Below are 17,032 nucleotides of genomic sequence, written 5' to 3' on the forward strand. Positions count from 1 at the left end.
TGTTCTGACCTCAGAAACCCTAGATTCCTTCCTTTTCATGACGTCACCTTAGGTTGAATGGGCTCAACTAAGGGTCAATAATAGGATCTCTCAAGAACTGATACAAATGGTTAGGGATAGATTTAAATCAATACTAAAGAATGATGGTGAAAGGTTTAAAAGATTGCTAATGGGATTGGTCCGATTGGATGCTTAAGATATCTGTTGCTTTGATGAGGATCTTAAGTAAATTTGGTAGGTCAAGATGATAAGAGTTTTGAGAGGGGGTGAATCAATTAGTCATGATTAGGAAAGTGTATCCAGAATAATGTAATAAGAGATCGTTTCAGGTTTAACACAAATCGGATGTGTAGAAGTAGTTTTTTGGAAAAATTAGGGTTTTAGGGTTGTAAGATTTTGGGTAGCTTGTTGGACTACACAAGAACAAGAGCTATAGTGGTTGGCTGGAGAGAGAAAAAATTAGGTAATGATATATGAGGATGATCCCTAAAGTTCACAACAGTTACGATGGCTAGATAGCTGCAGATCTACGTTTGAATTTTTGGTTTCTTGGGGAACCCCAAATTTAACCTAAGGGGATTTAAAACCTTCGATCTTGAGTGGTAATTTTAAGTGTGCCAATGATAGGGTGAAGGAGATGATGTGTAAAGGCTGTGGTATAGATTCCCAATGGTCTAATGATTAGTTTGGACTAGATATACATTTTAACGCCTAGGGTTCACAGAAAATGAAATATACAAAAGGGGAATTAATGTTTGGGAATTTAGATGACTAGAAGAACTGCAAATATCCAGATCTGAACTTATTGATGTTGAAGAAATGCCACTGGAACACTTGAACTGATCCTTGAACTTGTAGAAATTCCAGCGCAAGGAGGAGAAGAAATTGCATATTGCATAAAAGAAAAGGATTGAGAGTTTTGGGAGGGTCGGTGTGAGTGAGGAGTTGATCAAACACCATGTTATGCCCCTGTACTTACAAGTAGGCTAGCAATAAATAAAAGTCAAAATTCAGTTCATCAATGCGAGTTTAAAGTTTTATGTTGAGCCCATTTCAACCTTATATAGAAGACTATAAATAGACTCCATGCTAAAAGGGAAAAACCCTCCCAGTCCTTAGCCTATAAGGTGACCCAAACTAACAAAGAAAATGAAATACTTTCAAGGATTTCAATTCAGTAACAAGACTGCATCCCGAAACCGAAACTGCCCACATAAAATCGTACCACACTGAACTGCTTCACAATGGTACAGTACAGTTCTTGGAAAAGGAATCAGATGCCATACATTACGGACTGTTTTTGGTCCCATAGGTTTAATTAGAAGATATTATATAGATAGGCGATTTGATACCTTATGTTTTATTAATTTGCACTAGTAAGAAGTAAAACCATTTCCGTACCATTTACTACTGGAATATGGTAATACCATAGAAATACCATGTTCATACCATACTACGACGGTACAAAAACGGCTGAGCGAAGGCAACCTTATGCAGTATGGTATGGTTTTGGTTTTAGGTAGGCATTTAAGGTACCATACGATGATAATGAAGCAATACCGCTTGACAACTTTAGAAATAACAAAAGAAATAGACTCAAAATAGGACTCTATTAAGTCTTAACTAAACTAATGAATAGATCCCATTTTTCTACTTTCTATCCATATAATAGGTCCATCAAATTGGTCCATTACAAAGGAAACCTATTAAATCAAAGGCCTAATACATATACGATCCAATCCTAGACTTGTTCAACAGAAGAAGCACAATTTAGTAATGAATCTGCATAATTTCTACTTTCCTGAAACCCAACGCAAATTTTTGTTACATCAATTCCAGCAACTATCAAACTTCACCATTACCCTCTGCACTCACTTGACATAGCCCTACCATCAAAACCTAGGTTATACCAAACCCCAACCCTAGTTTTGATCTAAAACCCTATAGACCGAACCAAACCAACAGTTGGACCAAATCCTGGTTATTGCCTTTCAGCTGGATCCTTCCAATCTAGTACTAGATTAAGGTGCATTGCTCTGAGCAACTCCAAAGTACCCAGATTGAGATGAACCAAGTCCAATCTGGTCTTTGGCCAGTAAATGGTTTTAAAATTATTATTCACTTCTATTTTGGGATCAACATGCAATATCTCATTTTGATATCTTAAGTAGGAGATAGCTACTAGTATTTACTTTCCTAGATAATTCGAGTTAACAAATTAAAGTAGGTTTCCTTTTCATGCTGGGTTTTTTGAAACTTGAGTCTGAGGTGCCTATGTGGCTGTGGTTTGTCCCTTTTTCTCCAAACCCCCTCCCACCCCCTCAAAACGAAAAGAAAGCCCCTGAAAGCCCCTTCTCTTCCAATTTCACATGCTTATTACTATAATGAAACAAGTACTTGTCAAATAAATGTCCTTAGCACTAGAAAGAAACCCATTAAACCATCCTCTTAAATTTATCAAAAGAGAAAAATCCAATACCTAAAAACACAGGTAGCCATTAAAAATAAAATACATATAAGATTCCAATGCAGGATCCCAAGACTTATGGACAAGTGGAGAAGACTCAGACCGATGCAATTGAATCAGAAACTTCAGATGATGACTTCTTGGAGGAAGAATCTAACTTTTAGATTTACAGCAGACAAGAATCTTGTTTGAAACAAAAAGAACTTACAGGAACTGGAACCATCTGATTCAACCTCTTTCCTACTTCACCGTCAAGCAAAGATTCATCTGTTATATCCAAGGAGTTGGACCAGGCATCCCCATTGTATGATTTCAATTCAGGACTAGAACACGAACTGGAGGGTCCCGTATCGTCAGACCCTTCCTGTCCACTCTCATTTCCTGCATGACATATAAAATATTAGATAAAAACAAATGGTCTTGACCGAACTTGCTAAAAACCAATCCACTGTTAAAACTTCAGTGTACCAGAATTAGAATTTTTTGTAGACGGACCAAACCAATCTTGAGCAAGAATAGATGCTTGCAAATGCTCTTCCCCAACCTCATTGGAAGTTCCAGATGATTCAGCAACTGCAAGTTGTGAAAATTCTTCCTGAAGGGCATGTGCAATAACCTCATCATTCTCTACATTGCTATGCTTTTTGTCATAATGATCATCTCGGACATATTGATCAGCATAGTAGCTGGTCTCATTATGGGTGACAGTTTCACAACATCCTGAATTTTGATAAAAGTCACCATCAAGAAGATGGAGACCCCACCGGACAACATCAGGATCTGCCTCATATAAAACCATGATTTTAAATGATAAACTTGTCGTTGCCCCAACAGATAGGCAGGTGAAATCCACAGAGAATAAATATAGCTTTTCCTCAACAGACTTCAATTGCACAAGTCTTTAGAAGAGATCAATAGCACTATCTTCCCTGAGAGCACACAGGAGAAAAGATCAGCAATATTTTGACCCACATAGAGCACACTTCTAAGCATTGTTCCTACTAAGTTATGCTTATACGGTAAGGATACTTTATCTCCCCCATCTCTACCCCACCCAAACCCCCCCCCCAGGTGGGGAAAAAATTGGAGCACTAGAGTTGCCCCTTTTTTTTTTTTCCAGTAATGCAGAAAGACACCTGAATCCCACAAACACAACAGTGTAACTTTTAGAGCGAACAAGAAAACAAGTCATGCTAAATCTAGAATCATGCAGAGTTTTTTTTCTTTTTTCTTTTTTCCTTGAGGTACAACATCAACAATGTAGATTTTGGAAATTTAGGTGAAATTTCAAGGGGTTGTAATTGTAAATCATAATTTGTAACAGAGATTCGACTACTTATCAATATTTGTTCTTGCATTTTAATGGAAGCTTCAATGTTTTCTTGATATTGATGTTTAGATTTGAGAAAATACATAATCCAGTTTCATCCGCATACGCTCGGGCATGTGAGAATCAAAAAGACCAATTTGTGTTAGGTTTTAGTCAAAAATAATGTCGCAATATGTTTATTGGCCCTTAAATTAGGCTACACACCAAAAAATCCACCAAAACAGCAAAACCATCAATAAAACATGGTACAATGGTGTCCCATGTTTCGAAATTTCAGTATAGGTCTAAACACACAGCTGAAATGAAATTTCAAACCTTGATCAACTTTAGAAACAATCCTTAGGAGAGTACAAAAATCCTTTTTTTCTTCTTTCTTTTCCTTGGGGGGGGGAGGGGATGTGGCATAACGATGGACCATCAGGATATTTTCCAGAACTTGGCAATTTCCTCAACAAATTCAGAAATAGGCTCTGGTTCCCACAATATTGCTTAAGAAGACCTTCTCACATTTTATTATTATCTGCCATGTGGCATACAAAGTACAGCCCAAATGTTGCAAGAAGAAAGGGCAAGGGCCTATAAACCCCTCTTCAGATCTCAAGTTTTATCTAAAAAAGAGACCATGTGGCAAGGTAATAGCACAGAAAATCCACTTGCAAAAAGTATCTGCTTTAAGACAATTTTAATAGTGGGTACAAATACAGGCCAATAATGGAGGAGTGTATGATCAATTTTGGCACTAACATTTGTCACACAAGCAAATCTAGTCCATATCTACCTATTCAATGGCTGGGATACCTGCATCACCCTTCCATGGCACAAATTAGGTGGACCACCAAGGAGGGAGGGCCTTCCTAGGGGGTGCCACTTGAAGCCAGGGTAGCTCCACAATTTAGTGCCTTTTACCGCCTTGCATAATATCAGTTCTTACCAGTACATTTGTTTTCTTCATTACTCGATGAAACAACTGATTGACTAGCCATATCCTCTCACCTATCAGTACAACTCCTGCTGCTGCATTTATTATTTAACAATTATCATCCCCATTCTTGTCAATCATCTCAACATCATCATGTACTCATCATGTAATGTAATATGTGAAACTCCCTTCCCAGTGGCCATTCCTAGCAACTATTGACAATCTTAACAACTCAACACTCCTCAGCTTGTCACTCATTTACTAAAATTACGCTACATATATTCTATTTTTGGTCCAACTTATACTTAAATACTTGAAATATAAAATATACATTCTTCATTTTAACTATGCAATTTTGCCCTTACTTTCTTCTGCAAACCAAACTGCCATCAGCATAAAGAATGGAATAGAACTTCATCCCTCGCATGCCTAGTCAGCCAGTAAGATCATTCTAAGTTAGGGGAGCAAGGGTGAATAAAGTGTATTATATAACTCTTAAGTCTTTCCTGAAAGCTATCCATAATCTCACATCTCACAACACAAGTTATACAAGACGATATTTTCCTAATAACATCAACGAAGAAATAATCACAAACTTCTGAAGTATTTCCTTCCACATTGTAATCATTTGAAGCCAAATCGTGCATCTTTATGTTTGGCAGTACAAGTTGATGTACAACTGTGACTTTTTCATTTTAAAGGCATCTTCCCCCTGTTTTCAGCTGTATCTCCTTTTTAATATGCATTTAGTACGACAAAACCATTTATGGTCATCAAGATAATGGTACACAACCTCTTTGATGGTAACATTTAGATACAGACAGAAAGAAATAAAACTGAATATGACAATAATTTCACCAATTCCAACTTCATACCAATATTAGACCTAATAGAGCCACTTAAAGTGACCACCCCAGACTTTGCCTTGGTGGGACCCTCATGCATTAGGTACCCTTTTTATTCAATAACTTTCTTCAGTAATATATGACATCTGACAAGCAATTAAGGCCAGGTAATATAAACCAAATTAACACATCAAGTTGCTACTTGCTAGCACATTTTAAAATAGTTTTATTTGAAAATCCATAAACTAATCTCAATATCTTGGTTTCTCCCCAATTTTCTATCTTTACCAGCGATCAGAAAAGGAAGGTCAGGTTAACAACTTTTAGGGCAAAGATCATCAACATGCATAAAAAAAGGGGGCAAATATTGTAAATAGACCATCCTTTTCCTGCATACCATTTAAATTGATTAGCTGGAAATATCACATCTCTAATCAATTCCCAATGGAATACAGTAATAAGCCCACACAACAGAATACTCAATTTAGGAAACAAGTAGTTCTGTGAATAAAGGAAAATTTGGTTTGAGGGAAAGGAGAAGATGGCAGACTCCCAAAAAAGGGGGGAAAAAACAAACAATTTGCATTCACAAACATCATAAATCTTTTTCCAAATTTCAATCAGCAAATAAAATACCAGAGGAATTCTTGCATCGTTTAATGCAGCCAGTCCCAAGCAAGGATCGAAATCTCGGTTTCGAGGCTGGTTTTGGCCAGCCTCAAAACTAAGATATGGCAGAAACTAGATACTTTTGCCTGGAAATTACGCATCCTGGTTTTGGCCCTATTTTAGTGGTTTTTTTAACCTTGGTTTTTGCATACACCTTATTAAAGCATAATTAACACAATGGAAGAGGTATTTTGCATAAAAAAAATCAATGAAAAATATTCATTCATTTCCTACTAATTGAGAGACGTTTGTCCACTCCAACAAATACAAAGAGTTGTAAATCATAACATAAGTACTTTAAATGTTTCATACAATCAAATGGAATGTTAAAAAACATGATAACACCACAAACTAAATAAGCAAAAAGTAACTTGTGCCAAGAATCAGACATCTTCACTTAAATCCATGAAGAGTTCCTCAGTGGATCCATTCGACTAGCCATTCCCACTACATCTGTCTCAGCCTTCTAAACTAAACATATATTGATTTGGAAAGAGGCAAACACGTTTTGATGAATCAACTATCAAAAGATCAAAATTTAAGGAAGAATACACATACCTAACTTCTAATGTGTTTAATCCCCAACAATGAACAAAGTAGAGGTTTGTTGACAAAGCAATGGAGGCATTTGAGGGAGAAAAAGGGATTTGAAGCCAAAAACTGAGTTTGGAAGTCGATATGAACGAACCCTAGCTGGCGGTATCAAGACAAGATCTATGAAATGTACAAATCTCGGTCAAAACATGGTAAAAATATGCATGTGGCTAGACTATATCGAACAAGAAAAACAGGTAAGATCTGGTATTTTTGCTGACCATGCATTTCGTCTTGATTTTTATACAAGCCGAGTGATGTAAACCTAAATTCAAGGGTTTGAGATCTTGAAATTATGGGTAACTCCAGGATCCTCTAACTGTGAACTAGCAAACTTCTAGGGTAGTAGAAGCTTGTATTGAACGGCTCGAGGCAAAATTGAGGTTGGCAAGGGTTAGGGTTGGTCTTGGAGGTTCGGCCAGCTTGAAGGTTGAAGGAATATCATTTTAGGCATGGTTGTAAAAAACGTCCACCAAGGCGCATGCCCGAGCGCTTAGGCCCATTTTTGGGTCAACTCAATCGACTGTCATCTAGCGACGCTTTGTTGCCTTGCTTAGTATTGACTTGGTTTTCGTTGCTCTCTATCGCCTAGCCTCGCCTTGACAACCATGGTTTTAGGGGTTAACACTATGCTTGTAATTGGGTTTCAGACCTGGGAATTACGTATAGGATTAGGTTTCAGGGTTTTAAGGCTGAATAGAAGGGTCTTAGAGTTTCGATGGAGGTTGTAGTTTAATTCCAGATTTGAAATTCCAGGTTAGAGCTTTAAGGGATGCTGTTATAGGGCTCGGATAGGCTTTGGAGGGGGCTGTTGCTTAATGTGTTACAATTCAGGCTAAGTCTAATAAGTTTAGGTAAGTCCGTGATGGATTAGGATGCGTTCGAAGAGTCCTAAAGGCTAATCCTAAAAGGGTAAGGTGATTGGAGTTGGGGTTGGAGAGATATAGTGTTCACAGGTTTCTAGAGGTTGAAGATGAAGTACAGGAATTTTCAGATTTAGGGTACTAAATGTAGGGTTAGGTTAGGGGATGGGGTGATTCGTTTGGTGGAAGAAGGGAGGCCTAAAGAGAAGGGATGAGGGAGAATTAGGGGCTGGGTTGCAGCTGCTATCACTGGGACGGAAGGGGGAGGCTTGCAGATGGAATGGAAAAGTGGGGAAGTGGATGGGAACAGAGGGGCTGTACTTACTTGGTGATGGACTTGAGCTGCTGTTGAGGTTGAATGGCTGCTGGGACTTGTTAAACTAATGCTGGAAATTGAAGAACCAGTGCTGAACTTGAGGAAGAAGATCACTCAAATCCACCATGGCCCTCCCAAGAAGACCATTACCTGCCTCCAACTGAGAAATTTTATTCATCAAGTCAGCTTGTCTTACAATGAAGAGGGTGGGCTAGTTATAGATACAAATGAAGAGAAAAGACTTGAACTCTAATAAGGAAACCTAACTTGACTCAACTAGGGAATCCCTTATAAAATAGGATCCCCTTTACAACTCAATAAATAACAACCACAAATAAAAATAAACCATCTTGGAAAATAACATCTAATTATCCAAAAGGGATCTTAATTTAAAATAGATTCCAATTGGGATTCTCAAATTTTGACTAAGTCTTTTGACCCCCAAAACTCAATAGCTAACTCTAGAGGTTTCCAATCCAAATTCTAGGAGTAGATATTGAGTCCTACCAATTAAGAGATTAAGTTGGACTCAAGTTGTGAAATCCCAACCTAATTGAGAATCTCAACTATACAAGGATTCTTAGATAACTTGCAAAACCCAAATAAAAAAAAAAAATAAAGATAGATCCAACTTGGATCGAGGGGGCTCCAACTAGACCCTTCTAGAGCCTCGAAGGGGCTGGAAAAATGACTAGAATACAAATGGGATATTCGGTGTCACGAGCCCAGTTTTCACAGGCTTGGTGGGGCCCACATCATGGACATTTAACTAGGGTACGTGACAGTTCCTTTCTGTATCAACTTGTTTATAACTACTAAACAAAATGCTAAACTAAACATTTTCAAGAACAAAACAAACAACCTGTTTGACAATTTGACTCATGAACATGTGTACACAATCTAAAGTCTTATTATGTTTACGTTTGACCTTTCAACAGTGTCTAGTTCAGTACATACAGTCTCAAAAGAATATATACATCTACAGTCCAGTTAAACCAATACATCAGTTGCAACCAAAAAGAAAGAAAAGAAAAGTTTTCCATCTTCTACTTTAAAATACACTATCAGGTGGCAGCACCCTTGCCCTCGTCATATATTTGAGGACTTGTCAACATTTACAATAGTGAGCTTTGAGGCCCAGTAAGCAATATAGACAACCATGTAAGTAAGTCAGGCAATTCATCATGCATCAATTATCACATCAAAGTCATATAACATTATGAATTTCAATTTTCCCTTCATTTATTTTCATTTCTGTTATCTGACATTATAGTATTGAGCCTAGGCAAATCCAAAGGATATACATTTCTCTTCACCACCGAAATGGCTTCTGTCTCTTCACCACCAAAGTGGCTTCTATCCCTTCACCACCGAAGTGGCTTCTAGGCACAAGGCCTTGTATACCTCGTGGATTGCCATCGGCACAGACTCAATCTTTTCACTTTTTAGTCTTGCTTCATGCCCTCTCATTTGGGTACATTAAGCACCAGGACTTATAGAAGCCATTACATTTTATTTCTTTTTCTTTTACTCTTTTCATATTCAATTCAGTATTGCATTACCATTCTCTGTCTATTTCAATGTACCTTTTGCATTTCAATCATCATTTAGTCTCATGTGAATAAAACTTGACACACAGTCATACAATTCAATCATTTAAACATGAGAGCATGATAATTCTACATTTAACATGCATAAGCATCATTTCAAATTCATGATTAACAGTTCAAGAATATATCAGCATTCTAATTCAAGCAGTTCAATCAAGTCATTAAGCTGTCATCCAATCCCATGCATTTTTGTTCAATACACAAAGACATATATCATGCACTTCCCATAATTTGCATCAACGAATAAATACAATAGATTTTATGTTATCATGTGAATATTACATGTCTACTAAAGGGAATCACTCACTTAACATATATAGGTTGGTCAATATCACTTACATGTTCTTGTTCCATGTGTGTGTGTCTTGACCCTGGTTCCGTTAAAAATCCACTCTCCCTCCTGTACCTCAAACAATTACTGGCTATTTCGAATACACGGGAACCAACAGGAGATTTATCCTTTTCCTTTTATTTATTTATTTATTTTGTATTTTCTCTCTCTCCTCCTCCTCTCTCCTTTTCTCTTTCTCTTCTCCACGTTCTCCTCTATTCCTTTTCTCTCTCCACTTCTCTCTTAACCTCTTAAGGGCTTCTTCAACTCTCTTCTTTTAAACACTCCACTTATTCTTTAACTCTTCTTCTCTGTTCTCTCAACTCACCTCACGCATATACCACTTTCCACTCCATTTTCTCTTCTCTCTCTTACCTTATGCCTTTAATGGCTGCTCTTGTTTCTTTTTAACTCCTTCTCTCACCTCTGTTTCATCTCCACGCATTACCCTCTTTTCCCAACTCTCTCTCCTCTCTTCACTTCTATTCCTCTTCTCTCTCCTCCTCAATGTTTCTGCAACTTCTGTATTCTCCACTCCACTCTTCTCTCTCTTACTAGTTCTGCAAATTAGGTATGGCCGTATGGGTATTTCTCTCTCTAGCTTCTCTCTTTTATTCCTCATTCTGAAATTCTTTCTCTTCTCCTTAACTCCTTCTCAGCTCCTTCTCTCTCCTTTACACGCATGCCCTTTCTTTTCTTTCTCCTTTCATCTCTCAACAAACCTCTCTCTGTTTCCACGCATGCTGCCTCTCCATTCCTTCATCTTATTTCTCTATCTTATCCCTTAAGTATATTGTATATAAAAACTATAATATGATAGCAATTGCCTTACCACGTTAACAGTTTCTAAATGCCACCTCCTCCTCTTTAAAAGACACTTCATACTACCTTACCTTATGTGAACATCCACCACGTAGGGGTTGGGAGAGTGAGGTGTCACCCCCTCCCTCTCTCTCCTCTTACTTCCTTATATATATACTTAAATAATGGGCTTCTATATGGGTCCGTGGTTCTATCATCTTATGCAGGACCCATCTTGAGGTGCGAATATTAATACCTCCGGGTACAGAAAATTATGCTGATCAATTCCTCGTTTTCAATTCAGTCTAATTCCACTATTGTGGGACCCACAACCGATGTCTGACCTCAACCAAATGTCAATTGGATCTAGCCTCATTTAAGCTATTCTTTAACTACACTCAAACCATTTGATTAAACCATTAAACCAGCCATCATAATCCTTTAATAATCTTAAAGACTGACACATTCACACACAATAATAAAATACTAATATAAGAAGATGCGGGGCATCACATCCGGCCAGCTTTGTATTTGACCCTTTGGGTTTGGCTTTTCGACCCAATTATGGGGGGGTTAACCTTGTTCACATCATTGAGATTTCAGCTAAATTCCACCGAAACTTCAGGGATATTTGAACCATGGTCCAAGTTAGGATAAAGGAAGAAGTAGATGTGTCAAGTTGGAAGCCTGGTTCATATTAAAAACAAAAATAATTGGTATGGGTCATAAAATTTTACATTTGAAACTTATGCCATGGAGACCCTGAAAGTAACACTCTGCATTATGAACCATGGTTCAGATTCTTAGGTTTGTTAATTAGATGAGACAACTTAAATGCAAGGTCTTAGATAAGTTGGTGTATTTTCAGAAACCTAGTTATACTGGTCACAAGCATAGAATAAAATTCCATCGAAACTTGCGAAATTTCCACCGAAATTTCCTATTTTGAAAAATGCGAAACGAAACTCATGAGGACCGAAAAAAAGTCCTCAGGTTCGATCAAAACTGTCGAAATTTCGTTGAAACTTGTCGAAACCTCGAAACCTATCAAAACTTGTCGAAACTTGGTTCAACCCAGTTGGACCAGCTGGTTCATGGGGGAAAAAAATTCCCAAATTTCGTGGGAAACTTGGGAAATTTCGTGGAAACCTAGGAAATTTCGTGAAAATTTGGGAAATTTCGTGGAAACCTGAGAAATTTTGTAGAAAATTGGGACTTTTTCCTGTAAATTTTGTAGCTTTCCCAAACTTTCAAGTTTTTTATTTATTTCATGTTTCCCTAAATACCACGACAAATACCCCGTCCCATCAGGACTTCCCTATCCAAAATGCGTATTCCCTCAGGTTGGTTATCTTAAGCATATTGATGATCAAACTCATAAAGTCACAGTTGTCGATTAACTTGACAACCATAGGCATAAAATGTCATGGGATGTCTATGTTAGTTGGTTGGAGGGGAGCATGTTATTGGCATAGTACTACTCAGCTCACAGGATGAATCCACTCTTGACACTCCTCTTAACACTAAGTTGTATTTTCCTTTTATTGTCAACTATTTTGAAGTTAGAAATTATATATTGAATGTTATGTGCTTAAGTAGTTAAGTTTATAATGTAGTTTTTGGACAACTCTACATTGATGTTATATACATTGAATGATATATCTACATTGATTTTTTTAGCAATATACAAAAAATGTATTATTTATACCCTAATTAGCTTAAATAGGATCCCACCCCAAAATACTCTCTAAAACCTGTTGAAACTTGTACGGAAAAGTCCTCGGTTTCCTCGAAATTTCCCAAGTTTCCACCTAAGTTTTCCATTTTCACCCGGTCGAAACTTGAGTTTCCCTCGAATTTTTTACCATGGTCACAAGTATGTATAGTAATGTTCTTTTGCACATTTCCAGTGTTTTCCACAATTTTGGAACAGAAACACCATAAAATGTACATGGCAGTTCTGGTCCCCCCCCCAACCTTTTTAGAGGTTTTTTTTTTTTTTTTTTTGGGGGGGGGGGGGAAGGGATGAATTAGGGGCGGGCCTTGGAGCAATGGTCGGCAGACCACAGTTGTAGATCTAAGGTCGAGGCATCAGAACAACATCTCAACAAGAAGGGGGATGAATAAGGCATTTGGGACACTTTTGAGCCTTATTAACAAACATCAAATTTGTGTTACCTCAAAGTAATAAACATTTATTGCAAAACACGTAGGAACAGGCACTCTACTTAAGTTACAAACAGTAATTGGGATGTACTTAGCAAAATATGAAACTCTCCAAATGCCTACATTGTCTTCAATAGTGGGAAATTCTGTAGTCTGAGAAAGCAAAGACAGTGAGCAATTTTGGGTAGTTTGAAGGATCTTCGCCAGCATTTGGATGGGTGGTCATGAGCATGGTAATGTTCTTTTGGACTTTTCTAAAGTCTTCTATGTTTTTGGAACACAAACACCACAAACATGCATGGCAGCTCTAGTCCCCCCCCCCCCCACCTTTTTTAATTTCTTTTAGGGGGGATAAATTAAGCACTTCACACACTTTTAAGTCTCACTAAACAAGCATCAAATTGGTGTTTCTTAAACTAAGAAACATTTCTTGCAAAACACAAGAGGAATAGGTGCTCTACTTAAGCTATCAATAGTATTTGTGGGATGTGCCTAACAAAAACTCCCAAAATTGCCTACACCATCTTCATTAGTGGAAAACTTATCGTCTAAGAAGGCGAAGGCAGTGAGCGATTTTCTGTAGGTTGAAGGATCTTTGCCACTATTTCAATTTTAGGAACCTTAAGTTAAATCTTCTTCTTCTAGCATAGCATTTGTTCTACCTCCAACTTCAACCTATTACCAGAAGTCTTCCTTGATGGATCGAAGGAACTTTAATAGTTTCTTAGTGGAGCCCTAATTTGGTGGAAAATGATCCACCAAAATTTGAGTACATGAACAACAACAACAACACACCTTACCCAACTAAATGGGGTCAACTACATAGATTGTTGTCTTCCAATCAACTCTATTTTAGGCCATATTGGAGACCTATAAATGCTCCTGTTCGGAGAAGTGATATAATCCATATTGAAGGAACTAGAAGAGCTAGGGGTAGACCTAAGATAACCTTAGGAGAAGTGGTGAGAAAGGATATGTATAGCTTAGGCCTTGTATCTAGCATGGCCTTGAACAGAACCGATTGGAGGGCAAGAATCCATGTAGCCGACCCCATTTAGTTGGGAAAAGGCTTATTGTTGTTGTTGTTGTTGTTGTATTGGATACAAGGCTCCATGCATATCTTTTTTTCATCACCTCTCCTAAGGTTATTTTAGGTCTGTCCATAACTCTTTTACTTCCTTCAATCTTGACTAAATGACTCCTCCATGTAGGGCAATTAAAGGCCTCCATTCAATATGGTTGTGCAGCTTGTGCCATCTCATGCTTCTTGTAGCTGATCATATATCAAAGCTACTTCATTACTTTATCCTTTCTAGTTTTGCCACTCATCCATCTCAATACCCCATTTTTACTACACTAAGTTTATCTATACTATGCTTCTTAAGTGCCCAACAATCTAGTCATATGACTGATTGACAGTCCTATAAAATTTTCCTTCCAAATTTTAAAGGAATATGGAGATCACACAAAATGCCTCACGCATCTCTCAACTTTATTCATCCTACTATAACTCGCTACATCATCCTCTATGTCGCCTTCTTCATTTATGATTGAGACAAGGCACCCAAAATAACCATTTGTGGAATCTCCTTCTCGTTTGGTTTCAGCACCTCATTATCTATCTAAATATAATCGAAGTTACACACTAGATATCCTGCCTTCGTTCTACTTAGCTTAAAAACTTTTGACTCCAAAGTTGATCTTCATAACTCTAACTTGGAATTAATCACGTATATCTTTGAAAATACTCTTATGTTTTAGTTCAGCATTAAGTATCCAAGTCATTAAATCTAGTTAGAGTCCAAGGTCTAATAGGTCTTCAATCTCTATTTATTTAAAGAGCTCCCTTCCTATTTCTATTATGAGTTGTAAGGTTGATTAGCCATCTATTTAAACACCCAGCCCCCAACCTTTGGGGAAATACAAAGAAAGTTTGACTATTTATTGGCTTCAACTTGTGATGCAGATCCAACACCAAATAGGCCTATTTTCCTATGAAATCAACTTAGAGTTGATCGGTTTGGGAGTATAGAATTGAATACCATCAACAATGATGTATAGAGTTGAATGTTGGATAATGGAAAAACATATATAGAAATGTAATATAGTTGAATATTCATTATGTTACAACAGAAGAAAGGCACACTATTAAATGATAAAGAGAAAAAGAATGAACAAAGTAAAGCTAATATAGAAGTAGCTTTAATAAATAATAATTTGTGAGGAAGTACTTTGGGGTAGCATGAAAATGTGTAACAAGGGGCTGTGAATGCTCAGAAGTAAATTGTTTCAAATTGAGAAAGGACATGCATAGCATAGGACCAGTATCAATTATAAGTGAACATGAAAAGGGGAAGAAAAAAGGGGTGCACGAAGACCCATGCACTGATTTCAGCCCTTTATGATTTGGAGATAACAGATATGTGTAGCTGACCCCATTTAGTTGGGAAAATGCAGAGTTGAGTTGTAAACATTAAACAAAAGACTAATGGGACTCGAAGCACCTAAATTAACACAATATATAAATATATAACGTAATAAAACTAACTACACAATACGGAGTAGAACAAATTAGGGCTTTAACATCCTCTTTCCTCACCCCTCTACCGTGATATCCGCATTAAAATCCTTCCGAAAAAAAGCAAGAGCAAGATTAACCCCCAACAATATTCCCCGGAAAAAAAAATACAACTATATAAGGAACCCTCTTCCCAAAAGCAGACTGAGGATCACCATCTTCATGATCATTGTTGCAACCTTAAGAGATATCATGCTGATTCATCTCAACTCCCAAATGTTAAAAGCTGAATCATAAAAAGAGAAAGGAAAACGAGAAAAAGACAATCCTTAAAACCAAATTCATGCTTTAAAGTATCGAGTATTCAAATTTGGCCTCTTTAAAACCACGAATCACGATCGAACGCCAAAAAAAAAACAACATCCGATATAAAAATATCAAACCTCAATTCATCTTCTATAGAATTCAAACCTTCAAAAGGATCAATACTAAAAGAACGACCGAATGCATTGAAAAAATAAGGCCAAACCTTCACCTGCAGAGAAGAACGAACTCGAAATGCCACGTAAATGGATAACGAATCAACTAAGCGAGGATTTCGTGCAAACAAACAAACAAGAAACTCGTCTGTGGCCGGTGCAACGGCTTTATATACACTCGCCAAAAGTTTAAATCTCGAGCAAGTTTTATTCGCTACTCTTACGTGGATTACCCTTCACTGGACGGAAATTGCCGTCCGTTTAAGCCACTTTTCCTTGAATTTTTCCCTCTTTTCGCGTTACTGGAATTCAGATGAACCACGAAAGGACCGTTACAGAGAGCGCGATGTGATCACGGCGGTTGCGTTTAGGAAAAGGAGACGTGGGCCCAATGTGATGACACTTTATGTGATTGCAATCAAATGATCGGATGGCTATCATTCTTTCTTGGGCCCCCAGAGGAGAATTTTTTATGATACGAGGTTTCCCTGGGGCAAGGGAAAGAAAGATGTCGTTCTCTGAATAAAGATACCATTTTGATCGAATCGAAAGGTAATGGTTTTGTTTGGTTTAGGGGAAATCTTGGGGTTATGGTTAAGTCGAGAGATGATAATGACGTTGATGCCGGAAGTGCTGATTTATCACGTGTATAATATAATAGAATAATCCTTATACCTATTACGGATTTATATAAACTATTTTCGGGCCTCAAAATCTAATGCCTGACTATGATTAGGTATTTTATGCCGTTGATTTTGACCACAAAAAAAAATATTGCCTGGATAACGCGGGCTAGGGGCGTGGCTCAGAAAAACATGTGATTAAAAGACATTTATTTATACAAAATGAATGGCTGAGAAAACAAAGAAATGATAGAGCCGGCTAGGGGCATGGTTTAGGAAAATACTTTTTTTTTTTTTTTTTTTTGGTTTGCCAACCCCGTTCAACCCGCGTCGCACACCTGGATATCAGAACCTTGCTTAAGCGGACTAAGCTGCTTACCACTTCGACCAACCCCCGTTGGTGAAAATATTTTATTTAAAGACACTTAATTATACCAAATAGGTGGCTGAGAAAGTAAAGAAGTTAAAAGGTTATTTTAGGGCCTGTTTGGTACATGAATC

At 37.5% G+C, this 17,032-nt stretch overlaps 1 protein-coding gene across 3 annotated transcripts in view; it reads right to left on the reverse strand.

Moving 5' to 3' along the window:
• LOC149023845 (OVARIAN TUMOR DOMAIN-containing deubiquitinating enzyme 12-like) overlaps positions 1-16,419 on the reverse strand; it is a 40,552-nt gene extending 24,133 nt beyond the window's left edge. Inside the window, exons 1-3 of one of the 3 annotated variants that reach the window (XM_089144321.1) lie at positions 15,965-16,419; positions 2,963-3,396; positions 2,676-2,848 (exon numbers count right to left, since the gene is read on the reverse strand). In XM_089144321.1, coding sequence (XP_089000447.1) covers positions 2,676-2,848; positions 2,963-3,266 — 477 coding nt within the window. In that variant the 5' untranslated portion in view covers positions 3,267-3,396; positions 15,965-16,419. Of the gene's footprint in view, positions 1-2,675; positions 2,849-2,935; positions 3,397-15,958 lie in introns of all 3 variants that reach the window. The other 2 variants (XM_089144319.1, XM_089144320.1) reach the window with 2 other exon arrangements.
• Positions 16,420-17,032: the final 613 nt, after the last annotated feature.

This window comes from Hakea prostrata, chromosome 2 (genome assembly GCF_041222555.1).
Source record: "Hakea prostrata isolate BN-2017 chromosome 2, UWA_Hpros_2, whole genome shotgun sequence".
Classification (NCBI taxonomy): domain Eukaryota; kingdom Viridiplantae; phylum Streptophyta; class Magnoliopsida; order Proteales; family Proteaceae; genus Hakea; species Hakea prostrata.